This window comes from Lagenorhynchus albirostris, chromosome 3 (assembly GCF_949774975.1).
Source record: "Lagenorhynchus albirostris chromosome 3, mLagAlb1.1, whole genome shotgun sequence".
Lineage (NCBI taxonomy): Eukaryota > Metazoa > Chordata > Mammalia > Artiodactyla > Delphinidae > Lagenorhynchus > Lagenorhynchus albirostris.
In genome coordinates, this window is record NC_083097.1 from 169,850,712 (window position 1) to 169,865,307 (window position 14,596).

The 14,596-nt window shown below is 58.8% G+C and overlaps 2 protein-coding genes across 2 annotated transcripts; one reads left to right on the plus strand and one right to left on the minus strand.

Moving 5' to 3' along the window:
- Positions 1–406: 406 nt before the first annotated feature.
- On the plus strand, positions 407–4,072 carry OAZ1 (ornithine decarboxylase antizyme 1). Its single transcript, XM_060145740.1, is given in 6 exon segments — positions 407–637; positions 2,054–2,111; positions 2,113–2,199; positions 2,601–2,773; positions 3,207–3,292; positions 3,518–4,072. Coding segments are annotated over 6 exon segments (684 nt in total). The 5' UTR covers positions 407–491; the 3' UTR covers positions 3,652–4,072.
- A 2,166-nt stretch (positions 4,073–6,238) lies between these two features.
- On the minus strand, positions 6,239–10,734 carry PEAK3 (PEAK family member 3). Its single transcript, XM_060146436.1, is given in 8 exon segments — positions 6,239–6,765; positions 6,768–6,987; positions 9,401–9,529; positions 9,531–9,560; positions 9,562–9,607; positions 9,609–9,894; positions 10,646–10,706; positions 10,708–10,734. Coding segments are annotated over 8 exon segments (1,326 nt in total).
- Positions 10,735–14,596: the final 3,862 nt, after the last annotated feature.

Here is a 14,596-nt window from a genome sequence, read left to right on the forward strand (position 1 = left end):
GGGGAGGGCGACAGGGATCACCGCGGAGACGTAGCCACCGCGAGTCCCCCAAAAGCGGGCACAGCGACACGCCTCGGCCCCCAGGCCCGGCTGCGGGAGGGGCGGGGCGGAGCGGGGCGAGGCGCGGCGCGGCCCGCGGCGCGCGTTCCCGACGCCACGCCGGCCCCGCCCCCTCCCGCGCGCCCGCAGAGCTACGACGGGGAGCCGGAGGGGGCGGGACCCGACGCGTCCTGCTCAGTCCGAGGCGCGGCCCCACCCCATGTCCCTCGCCGTCTGCCAATCAGACGCCGAGAGGGGCGGGCGCGCCTCGGCTTCCTGATGGCCCCACTCCCTCGTGCGGCCGCGTTCCCGCGGCGTGGGGGGGCGTGGCCTGGGCGCTGTGCGTATAAAGGCGGGCGGAGGCGGAGGCGCCATTTTGCGAACGGCGAGCAGCGGCGGGGGCGCGGAGAGGCGCAGCGGAGGTTTTCCTGGTTTCGGACCCCAGCGGCCGGATGGTGAAATCCTCCCTGCAGCGGATCCTGAACAGCCACTGCTTCGCCAGAGAGAAGGAGGGGGATAAACCCAGCGCCACCGTCCACGCCACCCGCACCATGCCGCTCCTTAGCCTGCACAGCCGCGGAGGCCGCAGCAGCGAGAGGTGAGCGCCCCGCCCCCGCCCGAAGCTTCCAGAAGCGCCGCCGCGCAGGCCCGCAGGGGCCTAGCCGCGGGGCGCCACGGAAGTCCCGGGAGCGCGAGGTCCGCCCCTTTGTCGAGGCAACAGTCGCGCCGGGGGCGGGTTCTCGGCGGGGTGGGGGCGGGGCGGGTGGGGGCAAAGGGGGTCTCTGATTGGATTGAGGGGTCCGCAGGCTACTTGGTCGGATTGGGGGAGGGACACGAGGATTTCCGGTTGGATTGGGGGTCGCCAGGGAACCTGGTTGGGTTTGGGGGGCACAGGAGTCCACAGTCCGGTCTGGGGGTGCGAGGTTCCGGGGTCGGGTTTGGGGGGCGGTCGGGCCGGCGGGTCGCGGGAATCTGCGCTTTGCGGGCGCGGAGGTTGTGAGCGCTCAGCGGAGCGGCCCTTCCCCCTATCCCGCACCCCGACGTGGCCCCGGGACGCGGCCGCCCTGGCGGTCACTTTTCAGCCCCGAGGATGCGCGGAGCCGGGCCGCGCCACGTAGACGGCGCCCGGGGTCCTTCTCGGCGTGGCTGCCCGCCCGCCTCTCCCCCATAGGACGGCTGGGTCGAGGGTGGCCGGGGCCGGGGGTCTAGGTGAGCCGCGCTCGCCACGGATCGTGAGGTCTTAGACCACGGCCCCGGGGGTGCTCTCGCGCGGGCCCTGAGCCAAGATGCCGCCGCCCGCGGGTCGGGCGCCCCGGATGGGAGCCGAGCAAAATGGAGGCGACCGCGGGGCCTGTTGACACTGCGCAGCAAATGGCTGCTGGCGCTGCCGGCTGCGCGATTGTGAAAACCTCCCCCGGGGCCGAGGGCCGCTCTGCCGAGATGACGCAAGCGGAGGCCTCGGGGTGCGCGCGGGAGGGCGTCTGCGCGGGCCCGTCTCCTCTGCGCCTGCGGGGACACCGAACGGGTCCCGCGCCTCCCGGCGGGTGCCGACAACGAAAGAGCCGCAGCAGGGGCTGCTTCAGTGGAAGGACGGTTTTGCTGGACTCCTAAGAAAAAGCTGTTAGAGGTTCAGGTCTGCTGGAGACTGCAAAGTGGAAAAGGGGAAGCTGAAGCGCTGGACTTAGAAGTGGGAAGTAGAACCTGGCGCAGGGCTGGATAGGGCGACACTTAGTGCTGGGCAGAAGAGGCACTCGGGACCGGTTGGACCTTTAATCGGCGTCACCACCCGAGGAGGTGGATTTGAGTGGCCTCTTGTTCCTGTGGCTGCTGACCCGACGGAGGCAGATGTTGATTCTGCACCCGGTGTAAACATTGCGCTTGAGAGAGGGAGGCGCGTCGCAGGGACCTGGGCTCTGGTAGGCTTTGGTCTTCTGCTGGCCTTGCTGGGCTCGGGGCCCTGTCAGCGGAGGCGGGGCGTCTCCCCCAGTGCTGCTCACCAGCGCCTTTTCTCCAGTTCCAGGGCGTCCATCAACTGCTGTAGTAACCTGGGCCCAGGGCCTCGGTGGTGCTCCTGATGTCCCTCACCCACCCCTGAAGATCCCAGGTGGGCGAGGGAATAGTCAGAGGGATCACAGTCTTTCAGCTAATTTATTTTACTCTGTAAGTATTCTTCTTCCTCGGACTTCTGGGTACCTGAGGTGGCGGAGGGGGAGAGTAGCCAGACCCACGAAATGTTTTATGCGCCTGTCATGTGCCAGGAACTCTCCACATGGTTTTCCTGAATCCAAGATGGAAGGAACAAAGGTGCAGACTGCAGCGCAGGCTTTGCCTGAGCCTGTAGTAGCTGTTGGCGCCTCATGTTTGCGCCTCAGCTTGGGGTCCTGCTCTGGCCTTGGGCGGAACCACCGTTCCTCAGAGGCCCGGGAGGCCCCGCACCCCAACAGCGCTGCAGGGTTATATGGGTGCTTTTCTGGGTTTTCCAAACTGTCAGAGTAGCAAGGGGGAAGATCCCCAGGCTGTGAAGGCTGGCGTCCAAGGTTGGGTTTGGTCTTCTTCCACAGGATAATCGGCTGAATGTAACAGAGGAACTAACGTCTAATAACAAGACGAGAATTTTTAACGTCCAGTCCAGGCTCACGGATGCCAAACACATTAACTGGAGAGCGGTGCTGAGCAACAGCTGCCTCTACGTTGAGATCCCAGGCGGCGCTCTGCCCGAGGGGAGCAAGGACAGGTGAGGGCGGGCCTGTGTGTGCCTGGGGGGCAGAGCAAGGCAAACTGTGTTTGCACCTCAAAGTTGGACTCCAGAGGAGGGAAGCCTGAGTCAGGAGCCAGGCAGTGGTTATTGTTTCCGGAGTGAGGGTTCCCCTTTTAAGCAGTGGATCAGCAGTATCACCCAGGGGACTCCAGGGGCCATCTATGGTTGTCACATTGTGGGTGTTGCTCCTGGTGTCATGTGGGTGGGGCCAGGGACACCCCACAGTGCCCAGGACAGTCCCCCAGAATGACCTGGCTCCAATGTCAGCAGTGGCAAGGCTGACCCTGGATTAGACCCGGGAGAGGCTGGTGCTCCCAGTATGCAGATGAGGCCACAGACACAAGTGGGAGAGCTGGGCTAGGGCCCCTGTGGGGCGGCAGGGGCGCGGGCCCTGACGCTGGAACCTCAGCTTCGCAGTTCTCCTCGAGTTTGCTGAGGAGCAGCTCCGCGCTGACCACGTCTTCGTTTGTCTCCATAAGAACCGCGATGACCGAGGTGGGTGATCTCCACGCGGGGGAGAGGAAATGGGAGAGGCTGCCCACTGCCCTGGAGGCCAGGCCTAGGGTGGGGTCCATGCTGTCCGGGGGCCGCACCACACCCTGTGAGCAGCCCCCTTGCCCTAGACTCGGGCCTTCTGTCTCAGGCGGTCCCTGGGCTGGCAGGGCTCTGGGCCCTGCAGGTGGACGGGGTGGTTCTGACCTGATGGCGTCTCCTCCGCAGCCGCCTTGCTCCGTACCTTCAGCTTTCTGGGCTTTGAGATTGTGAGACCGGGGCATCCCCTTGTCCCCAAGAGACCCGACGCTTGCTTCATGGCCTACACGTTTGAGAGGGAGTCCTCTGGTGAGGAGGAGTAGCGTGATGCCCCTGCGGCCCCTGGGGCTCGATTGCAGACCGCTCCGTGTGCACTTGCTGCCGTGCTTCGGGCGGGTGGTGTGATCAACTGCGCGCTGACCTGCGTCAGCCTGCTCACCTGCTGGGTTTGTCCGCATGTCGTAATTGTGCAAATAAATGCTCACTCCAAATTAGCCGTGTATTTCTTGAAGTTTAATATTGTGTTTGTGATACTGAAGTATTTGCTTTAATTCTAAATAAAAATTTATATTTTACTTTTTTATTGCTGGTTTAAGATGATTCAGGTTATCCTTGTACCTTAAGGAGGAGTTTCTTATTTGAAGTCTTTTGGAAACAGTCTTAGGTCTCTTAACTTGGAAAGATAGGTATTAATCTACCCTTCTATTGCTCTCAAAAATCCAAATAAAACGATTGCTCTTCCAAGACCTGTGTTGACTCAGTGGTGTTGACAGGGGCGCTGTCCGAAATGGAGGGCAGGTGGAGGGGTGGCCCGGGGCCAAGGGGAGAGGGGCCTCAGGGTTGCCTGGGGTTCAGGGAGCTGTGCGAGCGTCCTGAGCTGAGTGACCCCCGTACACACACTTCCTTCTTTCTACAGAGGGGTGGGGAAGCCAAGGGCCCGGTCTCACCTCTGGCCACAGCCAGCCTTGGCCTCCTGTGGGCAGCCCGGCCCTGGGGCTCCACCCCGGCTGCTCCATACCTCGCCTTCCCGCCACCTCCTGCCCCACCCCACACCTTGGGCCGTCACTCGCCTTCCCCAGTGCCATTCCCTGCGGTGGCCGAGGCCTGAGGCTGGCTGGAGTGGCCTGGTTCCAGGCTGAAGCTGTTTACTGGGTCCTGGGAAGTGGCGTAGCGTGGCGTGGGGCGGGGCAGGGGCTGCCCGGGACTTTTCCAGCTTGGGGGTGGGGTGGTGTTTAGCCGTGGGCACCCCGCCCTTTAGCCTTTGTACAGTGTCGTGCTGGGGCAGGAGCGCTGCTGGTGGGTGTCCTGGCCGGGGCAGAGGTGGGGAGGTCTGAGAGCCAGAAGGCAAAGACACTGCAGTGGCGGGGGGTGGAAGGCGGAAGAGCTGCGGGGCTGCAGCGCCACCTGCTGGCTGCATCTGCGAGCGTGGCCCGGCGATTGACAAACAGGCGGCCAAGCGGGTATCTTTTACTGAGGAGGATGGAGTTTAGGGGATTCAAGTATATTTGGGGGTTGGGTGGGCTATTCAGCTACCTGAGTGATAACGGAGTTGGCTTTCAAAGCTTTGGGGAGACAGCTGGACACACTCCAGTCCACGTCAGCAGGGCAAGGGCCGAGAAAGGGGTTTGGAGTCGGGGTGTTGGAGGAGGTACAGGAGTCCGAAGCAGAGGTAGAGGGGAGAGTGTCTGCAGTGGAGGGAACAATGGGCAAGGCCTGGAAGCCAGAAAGCACCTCCGCAGATGGCGATGTGGCAGGAGGGGCTGGCCAGAGAGCATGTAGAGCCTTTAGAAGAGCCCGATTGTACTGTGAAGGTACTAGGGAGCCATGGGAGAGGTCTGAGCAGGAGAGGGCCCTGGTCATACCTGGGGGTCAGAAAGTTCCCCCCAGGATCGCCATGGTAGGGTTGGGGTGAGTGAAGGGGCATGACTGGAGACCCCAGGCTATGGCAGTGGGACCCCTCAGGGCTCCTGTGTCCATTTTTCAGAGGTATAAACCGAGACCTCATTCTCTCCCTCAGGTCCCCTGATGTGTACCACTTTGTTTATTCCATCAATTAAACGCCTAGCGTGTGTTCAGCCTGGCCCCTGCCCTCAGGGAACTCACAGCCTGATAGGTGAGGTGAACAGGTGACAGGTAAAGAGATGAATAAATACTTCCAGGTGGTGACAAGTGCTTGGGGAAGGCAGGGCGCGGAGCTAGAGAGGGCCCAGGAGGGGCAACTTTATTTGCTTAGAAAAGGTGAGATTTGGACAGTCTGGCAGAGGGAACAGGCCATGCAAAGACTTGGTGGCTGGACGGAATTTAGTGCCACAGAAGAACAACAAGGAGGCCACGGTGGGTGGAGGGAGTAGGGGGTGCAGGGCATGGGCAGGTTTGGGCAGGTGAGCCCAGACCCCACTGGGGTGGGCTGGCTGTCTCAGGTTCCAGGGAGCCTCCCTCCTCCTGGAGGCCCCAAGCAGTTCTTGACAAGGTCGTTCACAGCACAAGGGGGTGTTCCAGGGCCAGGAATGCCTCTGATGCCACCATTCGGAGGAGTGTCCACACTGTCATGGAGACAGTGGCCATCAGACCCCAGCATTAGAAGGGCATCCTGGCTTCTGCTGGAAGGCGGTGGGAGCGGTTCTACCCACTGGGAGAGACATTAGCTGTCGGGGATTCCACACCTGGAAGAGGGGTGGGCATCTCTGGCATCAGAAAGCCTCAGCAGGCACTGGCCATTAGCCCCCAGCCCTGGAAGGGGGGCACCTGAATTCTTAGGGGGCCTTGGGCCCAAGTTCTCAGCTGCATCCTCTGCTGGCCTCCTGGTTCCTTCTGGAAGGGGGCGTCCACCCTATCACCAGCCCCAGCCCTGGGAAGGGGGACCTGCCTCCTAGAGAGGCCCTGGAACAGGTGCATTGCTCACGGGAAGGATCAGTTACACAGCAGCTCCAGGGCGAGGTACAAGGAGTCCTCGGTGGCCTTGGCCAGGTATTCACAGCACAGCCAGTCTTCCAGGCTGGGCACCTCCCCACCAACGGCCTGCTCGGCTAGGTGCAGGACCAGCAGCGCGCGGCGCATCCGCAGCCAGGACCCCAGCGGGGCTCCGCGGCCGCGCAGCTCGGCCCCGGGCGCCCAGAGCAGCACCGCGCCGCGAGTCCCGGCCTCCGAGGGCTGCGCGCGGGCCAGCTGGGCCGCCAGGTGCTGCAGGCCCACGGCCAAGGACGTGGCCAAGGTTGCGCCCGGGCCAAGCAGCTCTCGGAGTGGGCTGCCCAGCTGCCGCGCGTGGGCGGCCGGGGGGCCGCGGCCGAAGTCCGCCAGCAGCAGGCGCTGGGGCCTGGCGGCTAAGCAGCCCCGCAGTGCCGCCAGCATCAGGTTCTTGGGCCGCAGCTCGGCCAGGGCCACAGCCCGCGCCTCCCTCCGGGCGCTCCAGGGCTGCAGGAGCAGCAGGGGCATGGCCTTGCGAACTCCTCGGGCGGCTGCGCGCCTGTCTCCACAGGCCACTGGACCACCGTGAGCTCCGGCATCTCCGCCGCCAGCGCCACGGGGCTGCTCCAGGGCGTCTCGGGAAGTGCGCCCTCGGGCGCCAGACCACACAGCTCCTGGTGGTTGAAATGCGGGGCCAGCGAGGCCTGCGGCCCTAGCCCACACGGGTGGGGCTCGTCAGCTCCTGGCTTGGGCACCTGCGGGACAGAGGGACGCTTCAGAGCTCCCCACCACCAAACCAGCACAGCTCGCCCAGTGCCTCTACCTGTTCTAAAGACTTCCCACCCAACCCAACCTGCCCACCATCGCTGTATCCCTCCAGAAGCGGGGGGTTCGTGTTAATTCGGATGTTGGTCACCAGTATGATGTTAAGGAAAGCTACACCAGGGAGGATAGCGTTTAGGGGATTGGACTTTCCACTCTGCCAGAGGGGCGGATGCTTGCCACTTGGTAGCAAGGGAGATGACAGCTAAGGTGACAGAGCTGGGCTGTCCACTAGAAATGCAACTCGGGCCATGGTGTAATTCAAATTTTCCAGTAGCCACATTTTAAAAAGTGAAAAGGAGCAGGTGAAAGTAATTTTCTTTCTTCTTAAAAAAAATTTACTAGTTTGTTTTATTTTTTAGATTCCAATACAATTGAAAACTTACAGGATTTGTCTTTGTCTTATTTCACTAAGCATAATACCCTCCAAGTCCATCCATGTTGCTGCAAATGGCATTATTTTGTTCTTTTTTATGGCTGAGTAGTAGTCCATTGTAGATATATTTCACATCTTTTATTGAGGGACGCTTAGGTTGCTTCCATGTCTTGGCTATTGTAAATAATGCTGCTATGAACACTGGGGCGCATATATATTTTCTAATTAGCGTTTTCAGTTTTTTCTGGATATATACCCAAGAGTGGAATTGCTGGATCACATGGTAGTTCTATTTTTAGTTTTCTGAGGAACTTCTAGACTGTTTTCCACAGTGGACGCACCATTTTACATTCCCAACAACAGTGTACAGGGTTCCTTTTCTCCACACCTTCGACAGCATTTGTTATTTGTGGTCTTTTTGATGATGGCCATTCTGACAGGTGTGAGGTGATACCTCATGGTGATTTTGATCTGCATTTCTCTGATTAACGATGTTGAGCATCTTTTCATGTGCCTGTTGGCCATCTGTATGTCTTCTTTGGAAAAATGTCTCTTCAGGTGTTCTGCCCAGTTTTTAAAAAATAAATTTATTTTTATTTTATTTTTGTCTGTGTTGGGTCTTTTTTGCTGCGTGCGGGCTTTCTCTAGTTGCGGCGAGCGGGGGCTACTCTTTGTTGCAGTGCGCGGGCTTCTCATTGCGGTGGCTTCTCGTTGCAGAGCACGGGCTCTAGGGGCACGGACTTCAGTAGTTACAGCATGCGGGCTCAGTAGTTGTGGCGCACGGGCTTAGTTGCTCTGCAGCATGTGGGATCTTCACGGACCAGGGCTCGAACCCGTTTCCCCTGCATTGGCAGGCGGATTCTTAACTGCTGCGTTACCAGGGAAGTCCCCTGCCCAGTTTTTAATTAGGCTTTTTTTTTTGATACTGAGTTTTATGACCTTGAAAGTAACTTTCATAATCTATTTTATGTAATCCAATTTATCCAAAATATTATCATTCAACAGGTCACCAAATGAAAAAAGTATTAGTGAGATGTTTTACATTATTGTTGTTGTTATTGATACTGAGTCTTGGAGACCTGGTGTGTATTTGGTACTCAGAGTATATCTCAATTGGCACCAGCCCCACTTCAAGTGCTCAGAAGTCACCCATGGCCAGCAGCTGCAGTACTGAACAGCAAAGCTCTTTCTAGAAAGTAGGGGAGTATCAGCCCTGGGGATTACATTTGAATCACCTTGGGGCAGGGGTTAAAAAGGACAGGTGCTGAGGTGGGGCTCTGGGAGTGTGATATTTAAAAATAAACTCCCCAGGGGTATCTGAGATGGATGGAACCAGGACGGAGCTGTCAACTAAAGAACTCACAGCCAGCAGCAACTTACTCCCTCCATGCTCCGGTCTGTAAAATGGGTCCATGATGACACATTCTGCCGAATGGGTGAGGTTCCTCCAAAATGGTGATGTGTCTGACGCTTGGTAGTCTGGTTTATTTGATGGGAATCTTTTTTTTCTTTTTCTTGGTGGTGCATAAAACAGAAGCATCTTATAACGAAACGTGGTGATGCTTGCATGAGGATTAGCTGAATGAAAGTGTCTAAAAGTCCTTAGAACAGCACAAGACATGAAGGAACAGTGCTCAGTATATTTTGTTGAAGATGGTGATGGAAAGTGGGAGCTATCAGCCGGCTGTGGGTTTCTCGCGCCAGAATTCACGGGTGAATGAGTTAAAATGCAGACTACTGGGCCCCTGAGAGTCGTGGGGGAGATTTTAACAAGACTCCCAGGTGATTTGAATGTAGGTCGCCCCACACCTGAGAAACGCGGTTCCAAGGGCTGACGGTGTTAGTTCGTATGTTAGTTGCAAAATAAGCAATTGGGCCTCAGTCTAAAGAGCCCTGGGTTACGCCTTGGTCGGGACACTGGGGAAACCTCCGAGGAGGCGGGGCGAAGGCGGGGCGAAGGCGGGGCTCACCTTGGCAGCCAGGAGGTGCCACGCCTCCTTGTCCCTCCACACCAGGCCGTGGTAGAGGGCGTCCCGGTTCTCCACGCAGGGCGAGCTGTCCAGGAGGCGGAAGCGGTGGCCGGGGCGGCAGGGGCCCGGGAGGCCCCCCCAGGAGCCGGGCAAGCAGCCGGGGCGTACACGGCGCGGAGGCCCTCCAGCTGCCGGGCCTCCAGCGTGGCGGAGACAGAGGCCCAGCTCCGTGTCCAGCGAGCAGAAGGGCAGCTCTGCAGGGCGACAGGCTGGCCCCGCCCTGTCGTCGCCTGCCTGGCTCTCGTGCACACTGCGGGATCCCAGAAGGGGCTTCTGAGGCTGCCCTGCTCGAGTGGGGCCGGGGCTGGGGGACTTGTGGGTGGGCAGCGACTGGGCCCTGGTCAGGGTCTTCTTGGGCAGGGGCTGCGGGTCAGTAGCGGGGCGCTCAGATGTCCGTGAGCAGCAGGCCTTGGAGGGCAGCAGGCGGGCACGGGGAGGGAGTGGGGGAAGGGCGTGAGGACACGCAGAGTGGGGTCCTGTGCGCATGGCTCCACCCTCAGCCATAATTCCTTCATCTCTAGAATGGAAACAGTGGGGAGCTCCCTGGTGGTCTAGTAGTTAGGACTTGGAGCTTTCACTGCTGTGGCCCCGGTTCAATGCCTGGTCAGGAAACTGAGATTCCACAAGCCACGCAGCACGGCCGAAGAAAAAAAAGGAAAAAATACCAACTCTAACTACCCTATGCCCTGTGGGGTAAGGATGCCATCTCCAATTTACAGATGAAGAAACAAAGGTTCAGAGGAGTGACAAGTCAGTGGCAGAGAAACATCTGGCTCAGCACAGGTGACCCCCACTTCCCTGTGTGGCTCTGGGCAGGTGACTGAGCCTCTCTGAACTCCAGTTTCCTCATTTTTAGAAGCTGGTTATCCAGCTGCTTTTTTTTTTAAACAAAGAGTTTTATTAAAGGTAGTTAAAAAGCTGCTATAGGACTTCCCTGGTGGTCCAGACTCCGCGCTTCCAATGCAGGGAGCACAGGTTTGATCCCTGGTGGGGGAACTAAGATCCCACATGCCGAGCAGCACGGCAAAAATGAAAAAAAAAAAACCAACAAAAAATCCCTGCTGTGATCTAGTTAAACCATCATGGGGCAGAGCGTTCCTTGCATGGTAATGAAACACTCAACCTTTCTGCTCTGGCTGCCTCACCGATCACCTGTCCCACCCCCATCCGGGGCCCCTCCCAGGCTCTCACTAAGGTTGCTGTACGTGGGCTGGGTCAGCCAGGTCGGGGCGTTGGCCCCGGGGGGTCTCGGTGGGTGGCTCTGGGCTACTCATGCTGCTGGGGGAAGGTCAGAGTGCAGGGTATGTGTGGGAGGGGCCCAGCACCTGCTGTGTGGCCCTGGGAGGGTTGCTTGACTTCTCTGGGCAAATGTCGCCCATCAACCTTTCAGGGCGGCGAGAAGGACCCTGTACTTTTGTGACATGGACAGAATGTCCAGCTGTAAGGACAAGACCTCAAGGGGGTGGGGGAAGAAGCTGGGGGCCGGTGACAATACCCAGGGAACCCATGCTTAGGCCTTGTCCCCAGAGCTCAGCCCCCTCAAGCTGTGTGGTTGCCAGCAGCAGCCTGGGCCCCAGCTCTGCCCCACCCAGATTCCAGGTTGCCCAACCTTGAAAAGCAGCTGCTTCTGCCCACTCCCTGCCGCAGTCCCCCTCTAGGAGCGCCCTAGCTTCAGGACTGGAGTGACCTCGGGGCAGGGGGATCTTGGGGACAAACTCCCAGTAGCTGCAGCCCCTGGCCTCCCGGACTGTCTGACCGGTTGCTGGAAATGCCCAGGCAACTGTTAGACCGCAGGCCCCGGCAGGCAGGAGGGGAAGTTTTCTGCGTTACTTCCCCATGAAGGCCACCCGGTTCCAGGGCTGAAAGCGGGTGGCAGGAGATGGGAAGACGGGCGGAGGTCCCAAAGTTTACACGAGGTGGGTGGCAGAGGGGAGCCCTGAGAGGTGGGGAGGATAGAGACTTTTTAGACTCCCCCGCCTTTGGGGAGGGCAGGGAACCCCAGCAGTGACTGTTTAGGGAGAGATTTGACCAGGTGACCCTTTCATCTGTGGCTTTCACTTTCCCCAGGGCCACTTCCCCTTCTGCAGGATCATCTGAGAAGCCTCCACTGCGCGTGCCCCCACCTCTGACCCATCCCAGGACCCTTGGCAGGTACTGCTCCATTTGAGCCCCAGCTCCGCTCTGACTTGCTGTGTGATGTTGGGTCAGTCACCACCCCTCTCTGTTCCAGCAAATAAAGAAAAGTGGCTCCTGCTTGCTGCCTCCTGACAGCCACAGAAGCTGGATTTTTCTTTAAAAATTTAATCAACTCATTTCCCTTCCCCCCACCACCTTAATGCATTGATTCAGAAAAAGGCATTTGATATAGAATTACCATACACAGAAAATCAAGAAGGGTGAAAATCCAGGGAAAGCCAGACAGTGTGAAATTCTAGCTTCAGCACACACTGTCGAAGCTGTCTGGGGGCCTGAGGCTTGCCCTCCCTGCCCGGAGGCATGAGAGGTGTCTCAGCTGAAACCCAGCCTCTTCCCCTCTGTAATGGAAGAACCAAGAAATCACTGCAGATGCGAAGATGCGAAGACGTTCTTGCTTCCTAGCTTGAGTGTCTTTCATGCTGAGTTTCTCCCTCCGCCTCATCTCGTTTCCCTTAGGGGCAGTGAGCACAGAGAGGGCTGGAGTCCCTGCATGGTCACATAGCAGGTCCAGGCTGGGCAGAGGGGTCCACAGGCCATCGCTGGGTGCCCCCTGGGTGTGGGAAAGAAGACAGATCCATCTCACGGAGTCCTCCGTGTGGGTCTCCACAGTTTGGGCCACACTGACCTGCTAACAGCCAGCTTTTCGAGCGTGAGTGTCTGTAACTTGATTCAATATTTTGTCTTTCCCAGCACTCAGCTTCTGTAATTCATAGAATTTATACTCTTTGTCTTAATCCATGGGGCAGCCTGTGATTTGGGCAGATTTCAGAATCATGCAGTCGGAGAATGGCAGGCTCAAGGAAGGATTTGCCAATTATATGGGACAAGGATTCCACAAATCCTGGGCTGTTCCAGGTGGAACAGAAGGGACCAGAGGTGCCAAGGAAGTGGCCTGCTCACTGCCCAGACCCCTGCTGACCACGAGTGCTTATTCTTTCCTTCAGGAGACCCTGTGGGGTCACCCAGCTGGGCCACGCCTCCCATCCAGGACTAATTAGGGTGAGGCAAGCAAGGCACTCACCTCAGGCACAGAATTGAAGGTGACGCCAACAAAACAAAAGGAAAAAACCATCAAGGTGGAGAGACTTCTGACCTTTTGCTACCTCTTGAATTCGCGAGAACAGGACGTTGGTTGGTGATGGCCGTTGTGACCGTGACACTTGCGTTTTCCTCCTGTCGCCCTCCTGGGCCCCCCGCCCGTGCCCCCTCTCAGAAGGGGCACCTGTACTTCCTCCGTGCGCGTGTGGCCAGCCGGCCACCCTGAAAGTGTTCCGAATGTGCTGCTGTCAGGGAGCCCGAGCTGCCTCTCATCGGGGCCCGAGTTGCGGTATGGGTGCTCTAGCCCCTGGGGGGCCCCCGGCACAGGAGCGGGTGCCGGGATACGGGAGCCACACGGTGGGACAAGCTCCTGGTGGCTCCCGGCCAGGCCAGGATGGGGCAGCAGTGAGACCCCCCCCCCCCGCATCCTGTCCCCGGGGCCTGCAAGAGCCTCACCTCGGGAGAGCAGCAGCCCTTACCTGACCAGCGCGGAGGGGCTGACCACAGGGGTGTGTACATCTTCTCCCACCCACCGGCAGGGGGAGGCTGGCTGCCACCCATGGGCTCAGCCCTGAATCCCACCCTACCCTCACCTCTCGCCTCGGGCTCCCTGCCAGCCTCAGACACCTCCGTGGGCCCAGAGCAGCGCTCGCAAGGCCAGGGCGAGGTTGAGAGGTCGGCCCCGCTGTCCTCAGCCTACTGCAGCCACAGGGCTGGACCAGTGGCTTTATCTTCTGCGTTTTGCTTCAGGTTTTTATTTCTTTCTACTTTAAGTTCAGACCAAAAAAGTCCAGAGTCATCCCCTACCCCTACCCTCCACCCCTCCAGAGACCCTCCAGCTGAAACCAGAGCCTGAGTTCAGGGACCCGAGTGGTGGGTGTCGGGAGTGAGGGCACGAGGGCCACGCGGGGCCCTGCTGAGCCCTTGGGGTGCCCCCGGCCTCCGGCCACTCCTCTCCCCTCTGGGGACTCGTGTTCCAGCAAGTCGGGCGGGGCCCCTGCAGCGCTTCTGCTCTCCCGACCCCCCTACTCCGTCGGCACTTAAGCCACACGACAGAAGTCTGTAGCAGGAGCTGCACACACGCCCCTGCGCACGGACCCCAGTGAAGCAGGTGGTTCAAGGCAGAGCTTCGGGGACCGGGCGCAAGGCCCTCACTCGACGACCTTCGTGCGATGTAGTATTGTGCGCACCTGAGTATTGTATCATACACGGAGCCTCGTCTGTATTTGAACAAGAAAGTGAAACACTAGTTTCCTATTTAAGACTTTAAGGGTTTGTGGGGCGGGCGGCGTTAACACGACACTTGGTTTTGCTTTCCTTTTCCTTTGGTTTCACGTGGAGCGCGAGCTCGTGAGTGTGTGCGTGGACGTGTGTTAGAGCCTCACCAGGAGATTAGGCTGTTGGAGGCCAAAGGGCGGCTTACAGTTCTCTGCTTTAGTCGCTGAACTCCTGAATGTTTTGGAGAAACAGGAAACAGAAAATAGCAGATGTCATGTAGGAAAGAGGATAAACAACGACCAAAAAAAAAGGGGAAGAAGAAAAGCTCACACCCAAATTCACAAAACCTATTTTTTAAACCAAGCACATCTTGAATGCGTGTGGAACCTCAATGGGCTCAGAAAAAAAGATACTAATATATTTATCTCATTGTTTGTTTACATAAACTTCTACAGTTTCAGACCTCAGCAGACAAAAGGCCAGTCCCAGTGAATCCCAGCTTCCGCGGGAGCCCCTTCTGAGTAGGCCCTGGGGCGGGCGTGGAGGCCCCTGAGCCCTCCTCCCAGCCCGGCCTCTCCCAGCCCAGCTGGCCCCCCCCAGGCCTCCTGGCCGGACCCTGGCGGTCCTGCCAGCTGGCACAGCAGGGGTGGCTGTCACTTGTGGACGCAGGACCTGAGCCTGGGC